Source organism: Humulus lupulus, chromosome 6 (genome assembly GCF_963169125.1).
Source record: "Humulus lupulus chromosome 6, drHumLupu1.1, whole genome shotgun sequence".
NCBI lineage: Eukaryota > Viridiplantae > Streptophyta > Magnoliopsida > Rosales > Cannabaceae > Humulus > Humulus lupulus.
The window spans coordinates 195,352,218-195,366,503 of record NC_084798.1 but is presented as its reverse complement, the minus strand read 5'-3'; the positions used below and the strand labels follow the sequence as shown (position 1 = coordinate 195,366,503).

At 35.4% G+C, this 14,286-nt stretch overlaps 1 protein-coding gene across 1 annotated transcript; it reads left to right on the top strand.

The window, feature by feature from the left end:
• The first annotated feature begins 3,857 nt into the window (after positions 1-3,857).
• On the top strand, positions 3,858-6,201 carry LOC133785821 (patellin-6-like). The gene is made up of 5 exons (XM_062225036.1): positions 3,858-3,941; positions 4,037-4,161; positions 4,511-4,660; positions 5,835-5,908; positions 6,089-6,201. Exons 1-5 carry the CDS (start codon positions 3,858-3,860, stop codon positions 6,199-6,201), a joined length of 546 nt encoding a protein of 181 aa, XP_062081020.1.
• The last annotated feature ends 8,085 nt before the right edge of the window (positions 6,202-14,286 follow it).

Genomic DNA, 14,286 nt, shown 5'->3' with positions numbered 1-14,286 from the left:
ATACATTAGAGATGGTAAAAGGGGAAATCTAACTCATAAAAAACTCACCAAAAACCTTCCTAGGCGGAGAAAACTGGGAGAGATGTAGATAAACCCAAGAGATCGGCGGAGGGTTTTTGTGAAAATGAGGACAGGGAAGAAAAGTTCGAGATTTTATTTATTTATACATAGATCCTACAGTGACGACATGTCGTCTCTCTAAGGCCAACATGTCGTCATAATAGATGCAAAACAACAATGTTTCTTTAATTCATATATTTTTAATAAATTATTAATTAATAAAAAAATTCATTATTCGACACTTGGGCAGACATTTTCCATGGATTTTTAGTGTGAAATCACTTCGACACCAAGATGATCTGCCAACATTTTTTAGTTATATTGCGACGACGTTATGAATAAAATAAAAATATTAATTTTTCGTCTTTTTAGTTGGTTTTCCAATAGCGGTCGCAGTAGACCCATTTTCTTGTAGAGTGAATAAAAATAAATTTGGCAGTTTGTGATTTAAAACATTCATATTATTTTAAATAAAAACTATAAACAATAATCTGGATAAATATTTTTTTGTTATTTTTTTTATAGTATTATTGTTTATTTATTTAAAATTTATATACTAATACAAAAATATAATAAAATCCTCAATTTAAATAAATATGGATTATTTCTCTCACCTAATATATATATATATATATTCAATATCAATTTGTCTCAATAATTGAAAAAAAAAAAAAAAAAACTGAAAATGAAAAGTTGAAAAGTAAAAAAATAAAATAAAATCCTCAATTTATCCCTTCTTATGATGGCAAAACAACGAATAAAATGATAATTTAGATTTTTGTTCTTTTTTTCTTTCTTTCTAGTTTCTCGACTGACCAATGCAAAATTTTACTTAAAGTTCTAAACATTAGTTCATTTTCATGTTATAAATATATATATTTTTATAAAGATTTAATGTATTTTTATATACCTATTTTACATAATCCAATGCGAGTGCTATTCTACAATCAACCTTGTAATATATTTTTTTTTGACAAATAGCCTTTACAAAATATTATAAATTAAATAATACAGTTTCTAATTCTTAATACGCTCATCTTATCATTAATAGGTTTACAAAATATAGTAATAGGGTAAAATTTTAGGAATATTTACACCTAGTTCTAGTTTTTACAACTTATTTACAATTTTAACGTAACATATTTTATTTACATATATACCAGATATTAAATACCGTTTTAAAAATAAATGATTTCATTCGTATCAAAATCTAAGCGACATAAATTTTTCTTCACCATTAAGTGAAATATATCATGATGACTCTAACATTTTATATATATTTTAGAGTTCAGTCAAATCAAGAATAAAAATAACCGGACAAATTCATGACCAAATGACTGCTTTAACTCGTCACAACAATGACATTTTATATGTTATTTATACATAATAATTTTATATCATTTTTTTATCTGCTATTAATTATACAATAATAATTATATATCAATATAATATATATGTTATTTATTAATTGTTAATGATAATTATATATTTTTTGAGAACATAAATTACACTAATTTTTTTTCTTCTTCTAATATTTGGTTGTTCTTTATTTTGGCAAACACAAAATAAAATTTTGGTTATCCAAAAAGTATTCAAAATTAAAAAATAATCAAACTAATGAGTGACCACAGATATTTACATATAAGTTACAAGAGTGACCAAAAATGTATTTTAATTTTACATGTAAAAGTTACTATGTAGTATACTAAATGATAACATTTCTAATAGTTATATGGTAACTTGTTATACTTTTTGTGTATTTATTTTATATAATTTTTAAGTAACTTTTAAGTTTATTTTCTATTCGATTAGTAAAAAATGTAATAATTCACATCTAAATATTATGGATGATTAAAAAGTGTATTATACTTTTTCATTTATAAGTAACTATGTAGTGTTATATTATTTTATAATATAATATTTTAGATTAAATAAATGTGACAAAGAGTGTTGTAACATACAAATGAGAGTTACAATATTTTGTATAGTGTGTATTACAAATGTGTAACATATTTGAGAGTTACAATTTTAGTAACAAATTTGTAACTCCCAAATATTGTCCATTATTGTGTAGATTTGTTGTTACACAATTTTGATTTGAATTTCTCAAAGCCATAAGTAAAATGGCTGTTGGAGATTTGGCTTTAACCCAAATAATGTGTTTGGGGGTTACAAAATCAATTGAGAATTGTTTGAAATCATTTGGAAAAAATAGCACAAAGTTGTGTGCTGGAAAAGGCCAGTGGCCGCGGCCAAGGGCATTGGTGGCTGCGCCCAAGGGCATTGGTGGCTGCGGCCTGGGTGATAGAGAGCCACGGCCGTGGCCGCGGTCAGGAGGGCGGGCTGCCAAAATTTTCCAATTTTCTTGAATGACTCTAACAACTCAAATAATTCTCAAATCTCATTTTTAATTTCATAAACATCCAATTAATTATTGGTAACATCCATGGGGGTTGGTGGAATTTGAAATTCAAATGGTGTCTCAAAACTCTATAAATAGGAGCCTATTGCTCACTTGTAAGACACAATTTTTCTATCCACTAGAGCACTTGGCTAGAAAACACCTAGAGACTTGATAATTCTATATAGCTATTTCCAAATTGTGACAGTTCCCTTAGTGCTTGAGTTAGAGGGAAATAAGCTTTTGGACAGATGTTTCAAACTTTGTTCAAGTTGGTGATCCTCAATATTCTTCACTTTGGTAGTGTGAGTGAGAGTGTTCTTTCATTGTTCTTGTTCTTTTTTCTTTTATTCTATTGCTTTTCATCTTTTTCTATTATTTTCTATGTACTCTTTTACTTGTATTTTTTGTTTTAGAGTTGTAATCTCCTCTACATATTTTCACTACCACTTCTAGTTTATTTGTGTCATTTTGTCATAGAGTTGTATTTTCTATTACTATCTTCTTCTACCTTTTTTCTATATTTACATGTATCTTTTGTTATAGAGTTGTAAGCTTATTTAATCAATCATTGTTTATTTATACTATTTTTCTTAGAGTTGTAAGGGGTTTTTACCATTTCTATTGAGACAATTTATATTTTTCTAATATGTAGTATACTAAATAGTATCATTTGTTAATAAGCTATTCATGGTAACTTATGAATTATAAGAGTAACTTTTTATACTATATCATATCTTATTAGGTTCTAAAATAGGCTTGAAGGCGATGTAAAAATGTCTTAAATAATAAGACGCTACAATATAACCTAAAAGTAAAAGTAACTAATTGGTTCATTAAAAAAAAAAACTAATAAGTTTCTAAAGATAATCATTTTTTTTTCAACAAATAGGCTTGAAAGCAACTAATATGTATCTAAACTAATTTTGAAACAACATTATCAATAAATGAAACTTTTTTATATAAAAAAAAGTAATCAATTGGTGTCTTATCGACATCATAAATAACCAAAATGTTACTTTTGTAAACAAAAAAAAAATTCGGGATTCTGAGATTTTTTCCATTTCAGATATATTATTTTAGAAATTTGATATTTTTTTTTATGACATGGCAATGTATTTTTGTAAATAAAATTTATTAAAATATTTTTGTAATTATGTTATATTTTACGTATATTTATAAAAAAATCTCAAAATGTTATGATTGGGAACTTATTTATTTATTTATAGGGATTTTTTCATAAATAAATATATTATAAAAATACATTTCAATTTTACGGTTTCTACTAAATCTTTGCAGTAATACTTTCTTGTATAAAATATATTCAGAATTACGATCTCTTCTTTATCTAACGTATGTCTACTCTAAAACAACTCACAAATAAAGCTTTGAAGACATGCCCAAAAGAGAGCTCAGAGTAGCTTCAAACCAGATCCTCTCTCTCTTTCAAGATAATTATCCTGAAATTGTTGCTCATAATGTGATTGATTAATTCTTTTTTCTTAGTATCTTTCTACACATTTCATTTTTTTTTCACTTTATTAACTTTTTTGTTTTGTTATGTTTCTGGTTTAGATTTTCATCAATGTTCCATGGTACTTCAACATGCTATACTCTGTTTTCAGTCCCTTTTTAACTCAAAGAACTAAGAGCAAGTTCGTGATTTCTAAGGAAGGAAATGTAGCCAAGACACTTTACAAGTAAGCCTGAAATAATTTGCTTAATTCGATTACTCTGAATTTTCTTTTATTGAGAATCCAAACTGGGTTTGTTTTTTCTGACATTTTCTTTAAAAAAAGTTCAAGATTCTGAAGTGGGTTCAAAGCTTGTGTATGTTCAGTTCTTATCAAGTTCAAAGCTTGTGTATATATATTACATACAGTACCAACCACAACCTCTTTAGTTGTCTTGTCTGTCTTTTCTTTTCATTCCGACGTCGTTTTGGAGCACATTACTTTCCTTTAATACTATGTTTGAGCAACTCACAAGTTTAAAGAAAAATAACTCTGCCTTTGTCCTTTTCCTTTCTATCCTGATCAAGTTCATTAGGCCTGAAGATGCTCCTGTTCAGTACGGTGGACTGAATCAACCCAGCGATTTTCAAAATGGTCCTCCAAAACCAGCTTCTGAGTTCACTGTCAAAGGAGGAGAAAAAGTGAACATTCAGATTGAAGGCATTGAGGTTCATCACTGTCAAAGGTAAGCTGCTTTATTTTCTTTTTAATTGCTTTAGTTGCATTTGGATAGCATTTAAGGTGCATGGATTTGTATTGGGTTGCATTTAAGATTGTAGTGGATTGCATTTAATTAAGGTTGTTGTGGGTTGCACAGGCTGTCATTTGAGGTTTCAGTATGTTGCATTAGGCTGCATTTGAGGTTGCAGTAGACTTGCATTTGAGGTCGTATTGTGTTGCATGAGTTGCATAAGGATGAAATTTTCAAATAAATATTTAAAAGCTGTTGTAGGTAGCATGGACTTTCATTTGAGGTTGCATTGGATTACTTTAGGTTGCAATGGGCTTGCATTTGGGGTTTCAGTTTTCTTTGAGATGTTATGTAGCATAAGATCAGGTTGCTTAGTTTGTTTAAGTTGCTTCTTATTTTGATAAAGAATTTCAAGCATAAAATGGTCGCCATATGAGTTGCTTTGGAGCTTTAGAGTTCGTAATTCATATGTATAACTCACATTAAGAGTTGCAGTGGGTTGCACTTGGACTAGCAATGGGTTGCTTTAGGTTGCATGTGGTTGCATTCGTAATTCATATGTATAACTCACATTAGGAGTTGCAGTGGGTTGCACTTGGACTAGTCATGTGTTGCTTTAGGTTGCATGTGGTTGCATTCGTAATTAATATGTATAACTCACATTAGGAGATGTAGTGGGTTGCACTTGGACTATCCATGTATTGCTTTCGGTTGCATGTGGTTGCATTCGTAATTCATATGGATAACTCACATTATTAGTTGCAGTGGGTTGCACTTAGACTAGCCATGCGTTGCTTTAGGTTGCATGTGGTTGCATTCGTAATTCATATGGATAACTCACATTAGGAGTTGCAGTGGGTTGCACTTGGACTAGCCATGCGTTGTTTTAGGTTGCATGTGGTTGCATTCGTAATTCATATGGATAACTCACATTAGGAGTTGTAGTGGGTTGCAATTGGGCTAGCCATGCGTTGCTTTAGGTTGCATGTGGTTGCATTTGTAATTCATATGGATAACTCATATTATGAGTTGCACTTGGACTAGCCATGTGCTGCTTTTGGTTGTCATTGGTTGCATGAGGTTGCATTTGAGGTTGTAGTGGGTTGCATTATTTGCATAAGGATAAATTTTGCAAATGAGTTGTTTTTAAAGTTGTTTTAGGTTATAGGTGGTGCAAAGGTTGCCATCCACATGGGGTTGCATTAGGAATGCATGATCTTGCATTTGAGGTTGCAGTTGATTGTATTAGGTTGCAATGACTTGCATTTGAGGTTGTAGTTTGTTGAATTGACTTTCATTTGAGGTTGCATGAGTTGCAAAAGAATGAAATTAACATATCATTTTTTTAAAGTTGCATTAAGCTTGCATTTGAGGTTGCTTCAGTTGCATAAGAATGAAATGAGCATATGATTTTTTTTAAAGTCATCATTGGTTGCATTGAGTTGCATGAGGTTGCATATGAGTTTTCAGATTGGGAAAATAAGGTTGCACGAGGTTGCAATCGGTTGCGTTTGCTTGAATTTGAGGTTGCATGAGTTGCATAAGGATCAAATTAGGATATTAATTTTTTTAAAGTTGCATTGGGTTTCTTTTCAGAATGTAGTGAGTTTCTTTAAGTTGTATTGGATTTGCATTTTAAGTTGTAGTGTGTTGTGCATTAGTTGCACAAGGATGAAATTTACAAATAAGTTTGTTGAGAGTTTCTTTAGGTTGCATGGAGTTGCATTGGGTTTGTATTTGAGCTTGCAGTGAGTTACTTGAGAATGAAGTCAGCATATGAGTTTTTTTAAGTTATCATTGGTTGCTTTGAGTTGCACGGGGTTACATGTGAGTTCTTAGATTGGGAATATTAATTTAAATATATCAACAAGAACTTTTTTTAATAAAAAGAAACAAATTGATCATTACAACAATAAAAGAAAACATAAAAAAACTATCAAGTAACTTAAATTATTCAATACAAAAAACTAATATTCACTAAAACACTACCACTGTCATATTCATTGCTTTTACAGTGTTAACAAAGTTTGCATAGCCTCCTCCAATGCTATGTTAGGCGAACTATCCAAAATAGACTCATAGGGAATACTTTTTACGAATCTGATACTAATTTTTGTTACTAAAGTCTTAGGCAAGGATTTCACACATCTCCAATCAATAATTTCAATCATAACATGATAGACAAAGTAAAAGGGTGAGTGAGAAATGAGAAACTTACCACGAAGAGCCTGAAAAAATTCTCTTATAATCTTGTGAACGAAAAACCTGAAAAATTAAAAATAAAATCACTCAATATTCATAAATGTCATCACAAAACATGAAATGAAGTACAAAATAACAATTCCAAAATCACTATATTAGAGGTGCGAAACCAATAAATTTCCTCCAAGTGTATATAGTTGTTGTTTGACTTTCTTTGATACTTGAATCATAAATTAAATTATTATAGTCTAGTGCAGTAGTATTAATCACATAATCTATATGAAGTAATCATAATTTATATATATATATATATAAACTTTATTTTGGGGAGCAAGGAAAACACCACTAGAAAGACATTGAATTTATCTTATTCTTTTTTCTTATTTAATAGAAGTGTATAAATAAATGAAGTAAACAGATAAAAAAAATGATTCTCTCAAATAATATTGCCATGTTCTAGTTCCTATAAAATTGGTAAACCAATACAAATGTTTGATTGTGGGAGAGAGAGTAGATAAATGGAGGTGATGACTAAGAAACCGTAATTATAGAATATGAAAAAGTGGATTACCGTATAAATAAATTATTGCATATATAAAAGTGTAATAACTTAATTAATACCGTAAATATGGAAAAATCATGTAAAAAGTAGTATATGCGGTTATTTCCCTTATTTATATGGTATGAATTATGGTTTCAATATTATTAATTTTTCCTTTCTTAATAAATAATCATAAATAAAATTTTATTTAAAATAAATTTTGAATTTGAATTATTACCACCTAATTAGAGAATCTCATTTATATAGTGATGAAGTCTCATGTCCAAAATTTATGTCCAAAATTTTCTATCAGGGTTACGTTATTATTGTTTTTAGAGTAAATGATGACTAAAATATCCAATATTTTCAAAAAATTGTACTTTTATACCTAATATTTTTTTTGCGGTAAATAAACTCAATGTCTTCAAAATGTTGCACTTTTATACCAACACTTTTTTTTGATGGTAAATAACTCAATGTTTTTAAAATATTGTATTTTTATACCTATTTTTTTATTATTTTGATAAATAATTAGAAAGTAAAGAAAAAATATAGAATTTTAATTATTTTTAAAATTTTAAATTATTTTCTCTTTCTTATTCTTTCTCAAAATAACTATTTTAAATTAAACATTAATATATATTTTATTAAAATTAATAAAAATGATTTAAAATAATTAAAACTTATATATTTTCATTAATTTGAAAAATAAGTTTTTTTTAAGAAAAAAGTAAAAGAAAAACATAAGTTTTAATTATTTTGATTAATTTTACTAATCTTAATTTTTTATTATTATTTTGAAAGTGAAAATAATTTAAAATTTTGAAAATAACTAAAATCCTATATTTTCCCTTTATTTTTAATTATTTTTCAAAATAATTTTAAAAAATAGGTATAAAGTAGAACATTTTAAAAAACATTAAGTATATTTACCGCAAAAAAAAAATTTAGATATAAATGTGTAACATTTTAAAAATAGTGAGTATATTATTTACCGCAAAAAAAATTAAGTATAAAAATACATCATTTTAAAATATTAAATATTTTAACAATCATTTACTCATGCTTTTATTTAATTTAGTGGAACTTTTAACACAACCATTGATATAAAGATGTGATTCCTAATGGAGAAACACTGGTCAACCATGAAAATGATAGAGAATCAAAGCACCTAAGTCAACTATCACAATAAATAGTATATATTGTACTTGCATTTAATTCTTTCATTTTTCTACTTACAAATTGTTAACTCAATTCACTCCAGATAAAGAGGGGCTTATCCTTATTGAAAATGTGTTGACTCAAGATTTCATAATGACAAGAGATAAGAGGTATGACAGTGAATTGAGAAAACGATAAATTTTTTTTTACATGATTATAGTTATCAAACCAATGTCAATGAATTAGTTGTATTTTTGGTTGAAGCAAATAGAATCAGAGAAATTCACATACTGGGTTTTTTCTAAGCTCCGATTGAGTTGACAATTGGGCAGTATTTTAGTATACAATATACATTGTGGCCCTTTTATTATAAAGGAGTCGTTACAATTGTAATCCTAGAATTAAAGGGTTGTTACATGATTTGTTAAATATTTAATTCGAACAAATACACATAAATTTGGGAAAACAATAAATGAGATGAATATGGAAAATATCTTAAAGGTTGCCTATTTTGGTACCTTGAGCATTAAATCAAATTCTTCTTGATTTGGTAGGATAACTAGGGTTGACTTCCTAAAGATATATATATATATATATATATATATCTCATGTCGTTAGGCATGGTTGCCCTTCAAAACGCCCATTTGTGTACTCTCTAATTCCAACCTCATCGCCAATTTCCGTTCAAAATGTCCAATTGAGTAGGCACGCCTGGGATGGTCTCTTGACCATGAGTACTTGCTCATCATCTTTATTAAGGCTAATCAGAAAATTTGTAGTAAAGAATGTAGTTGTCTACATACATTTTCATGTTTCGCCCAATTTTCTATTATACATTTAATTTCCTAACCTCTAATAGATTGCTTTCACGTTCTTTAGAATAAAGAGCATTACGCTATAACATAACAAGCCCATATTTGTCATAAAATTGATGTGTCCTTAGTCATAGGCATGGGTAGCTATCTAGTTGTGCCCTGAGCAAGCCCCCATAAATGACAATAGCTAGCGAACCAAAGTAATGGGGGTGGTCAATATAGGATAAGAGAAAGAAATTTTTTAGACATGCTTTGTTGAGACCAACAAAATCAATATGTGTTCTCTATTTTTAGCAGGCCTTCTTACAAGCACATGGTTGGCAACCTACCTCAGAGATAAGAGACTCCATTATAAACCCATTCTTTTGTAGCTTTTGACTTCCTTTTTAGAGTAGCATAACGCTCAACATCTAAGAGGCATCTTTTTTGCGTTAATATTTAAAGTATGGATGATTACATTCAAGCTGATCAGGACTATATCAGAGTATGACCAAACATATACGTCCTAGTAGTTTTTCTTGTTTTTTTTTTCAAGAATTAAACCACCAACTATGCTTTAACGTCATACTTCAAATATTTCCATACCTTCACAACTTATGAAGTATCTTTGTCTCGAGCAAAATAACTTTGAGCTCTTGCCAATATTTGCTCAATCTTCTCTTAAATGAGGGTCGATTTTCTCCTTTTATCTTCTTCTTTATTCTTCTCGAATTCGAGGACAACGTTACTTGGTATCTCTTTTATCACCACCATTACTTAGGGACCAGGTCTCACATCTTTTTTTAGGGAGACATTGTAGCATCGTTGAGATTCTTTCTGTCTCTTCGAACTCTTCCCACCCTAGCTTCAATGGAGAAATTCATGGCCAAATGCCTAATGAAGATAAATGACACCCAAATTCAACCAATGCCAATTTCCAAGGATCACATTGTATGCTTGTAGTGATCCAATTTTTTTTTTATTATTTGTGTACGCCCTGATTTTCCCACGGGCTGATTAGCGAGCTGAGCTGCGGCCTAATCATGGTTATCTCGTGGACATCCCCAAAACCGGAGCTACCATCATAAGATCGTACCTCCTTAGCTCGAGGTAACCTAAGGGTTCGCCTCTGATAGCTTAAGGACAGGGTCCGGGCTATGAAGGCCGAAGGTCGAGTTAAGTATCCAGCTCGTGGTACGAGCCAAAGTTGGAGGCTATGACCCTTTGTAAAGTCAACACACGCAAGGTAAACGTGCATATATCAGACATCACATGTCTGATATATCCTTGACTTCTCGGACACGCAGCAGGAACATGCGTATTCAGACACCCACGACTGGGTTCGGCTGTGCGGCCCATTATCTCCTTACCTATTGATTTCACCACACTTATGTGTCAGGTTTAGGAATTAATCATGAATGTCACAGAGTAGATACGATAGGTAAGACGGTCACGGTATGACCTTCTTACCAACTCCCAGGTGCCTTCTCCTATAAATATGGAGACCCTGAGATTAAATAAGGGTTGGATTCTCTCTTGTAAGAAATACCCTGTAAGCGTATACCCAGAATATAGTAATAATATTGACTAGTAAAGTAGAAGTATTTTAACCTTTGAACCACTTAAAAAACGTGTCTTGAGTCACCATTTCATTTCCTAAGATCATACATCTGTTTCGGTTCAACCTAAGCACTAATCTCTTTCTCTTCTTTTCTTAATTACCTGTTGGCGAAGAACCGCGTCAACAGTTTGGTGCTTTCATTGAGAGCAAGTTCGATTAGTGCTGTCGCAAACATCCAACTATGGTGACTACTCGATCCAGGCACAGTAACGAGACACGGTAGCATGATGGGCAGGAGGCTCATCATACTGCCATCCCTGGTGATGAAGTTCCTGAAGCCCAGCGAAGGCCAGGAAAGCAGCCGGCGGGCCAAGATGACACCGGAAGTTCGGCGCCCCGGCCACCTAATCCAAACCCGTGTTATTACACGGCGGTGGAGATGGAGAATGCTCAGCTGAGAAGCCAGCTAGCAATAGCTAGCCAACAGATCAAGGATGTGCTGGCCCGAATACCCCCTCTCACAACCGACGCTAACGTCGGAGAGAGGCAAGGCGAGGCTCCTAAGTCTCGCCGGGGTAACCGGTCCAGGCATAGCCGCTCGTGCAGATTTCCGACAGCCAACTCCACTCCTTCATCACACCATCGAGAGGCAAACTTTGAAGAAATGCCTGGAGCCAGGCAACAGCAGTACAACCGTTCGGTCAGATCGTCGACTCCTAGCTCCCAACCATCCTCGAGAGCGCCCAGGGGAGCTCGAGGAAATTCCCGAAGGAGATCCGGGGAGGGCTCGCAGAATCAGCCCGTCCCCAGCAACTGTCCTGCGCCTCGTCCAGATCGCCAGGCTCGGGACCAGCAGGTTGGCAGGGCCGAAAGGCCCCCACCGAACTTGATCCGTTCAGACGGAACCAGGATCGCCTCTCCAGTCAGGCATCCTCCGTGTCCAATCAGATATCCATCTCCTCCTCGGCCCGTCCGAGATATTCCAGCCTACGGAAGTAGCAGGAGAGATCCGCCATTAGCTGGACATTCCCGGCGTAGCAGGGCGCCAAGGGAAAGCCCAGATCCTCAACACCAAAGGCGAGCTCCAGGCCTCTCTAGCAGGAGCTACTGGACCGCCAGTCGCTGGAGTGACCTGTCTAGCGGAGACCTGCGTCAGCGCCTAAGTTCTGTGCAAAGCCCACAAGCTACTCGGGGAGGCGATCTGCGGGATCGCCTTAACTCCCATAGAGGGGAGCAGGTAGAAGGAGACAGCCATGCTCGCTCAGGGGGGCCTTGTCCGAAGTACGTAACGGAGGGAATGCCCCAAATAACCTATCTCAAGATAGGAGGGGCAATAACCCACCAAATATGTACAATGGATCCGGAGCTGTTGAACAGCCCCTGAATAACCAAGGACATCAGGACCAAACCCTTGAGCGCCTGGCCCAGATGGAGGAGTTGATGAGGAAGCTCCTGTTAGAAAAAGAAAAAGATGAATATGATTATGGGGACGAGATGGAGCTCTTTGCCCCCAGCATAGCAGCAACGGCTTACCCACCTGGTTTCCGTATGCCGCACCTGTCTAAGTTCAATGGAGACGGAGACCCGTCGGATCACCTAGGGATGTTTAACACCCTAATGATGGCCCACAACATTGGCCCCGAGTTGAGGTGTCAAATCTTTCCTTCCACACTGACTGGACCTGCCAGGCAGTGGTTCAAGCAAGGTAAAAGACAGTCAATCAGCTCCTGGAAGACTTTCTCGGCAGATTTCAAAAGGGCATTCCGAGCCTCCCAGGCTGCCCGTGTTCAGGCCGACTCTCTGCCTAACGTGAGGCAGCAGCCCAGCGAAACTCTGAAGGCCTACCTGAGCAGATTTGGGAACGTCGCTGCTCGGGCCAGAGACGCGGATGATAGCTCCAGGCTCATGGCCATGAGAACTGGAATCTTCGTCGGAGGGGATCTCTGGAAAGAAATACAAAGAAAGGGAGTCAGCTTGGTTAATGAATTCCTTAACAGGGCCCAAGAATGGATAAACTTGGAGGAGGCCGAAGCCTCAGCTGCAGGAACCAGTCAGGTTCCTGATCAGTCCGCTGGAGTGGGGACGGAGGTCGTGGCAGCGACCCAAAACGTCACACAGAACAACCAGATCGGTGGAGGCAAAAGAAAGGGGAATGGTGAAGGCGGCCAGCATGGCCAAAAGAAGAATAAGTCCGTAGACAAATTCAAGCCCGTCTACGAGACTTATACAGAGCTCACCCAGTCTAGGGAGAATATCTTCCTAGCCAATTCTGCTCGAGTCCCCTGGAAGAGGTCGGAGCCATTAAAGCACCACAAGGGGAAGAGAGACACCTCCAAGTTTTGTCGTTTTCATAACGATGTTGGCCACAATACCGACGATTGTAGGCATTTAAAAGATGAGATCGAGACCCTCATCCGAGTCGGCCCCTTGGCTCAATACGCACGGAACAGGGTTCCAGCAAGCCGACCTGCTCCAGAAGTCCCGGCCAGTCAGCCCGGGCCTCGGGTAGATCAGGACGTCCCTCCTCCCTTGGTTGGAGGGGAGATATCCACCATCTCTGGAGGACCGCATTTGGCTGGCACGAGCAGGGGCGCCTAGAAGAGATACATGAACGAACTGAAGGCGCATAATGGAGTAGAGTTCGTCCCGAAGCAGCGCCTGCCAAAACAACAGCGATTGGAAAAGCAACCGATCATTTTTACGGAGGAAGATGCGGGCCATGTCCAGTTCCCTCACAATGACTCTTTGGTCATGGCAGTTCAGCTCACTAATCAGAGAGTGAGGAGGGTGCTGATCGACAACGGGAGCTTGATGAACCTCCTATTTCGATCCACGCTAGAAAATATGGGTTTGACCGTTGCCGAGCTGAAGGCGACCTCCATGATGTTATATGGTTTTTCGGGAGAAGGATCGGCGACCACAGGGACGTTCGAGCTGGTGATCACCCTGGGAGAAGGACCTCGAACAATCTCGAAACTCCTCGAGTTCGTGGTCATTGACTGCACCGCTGCATACAATGCAATCTTGGGATGACCTACGCTCATGGCGTTTGAGGCCGTCACTTCCATTCGTCACCTCGCGATGAAATTCCCTACTTCCACTGGAATATGCACTGTCCATGGTGATCAGCTCGCTGCCAGGGAATGCTACAACATTTGCATGAAGGGAAAATCTAAACCCGGGCAGCTGGCAATGGCCATCCAACGTGGTGAGGAGGAATCTCAGGAACCCTTAGCTGATCCTGAGATTGAAAAACCTCAAAGCAACGAAGGGGAAAATGTCGTCTTAAGTGAGGATATTGACCCCCGAATAGGCGAGGACAGATCCGAGCTCCAGGCTATTGAGGAGCTCGAGGAAGTGA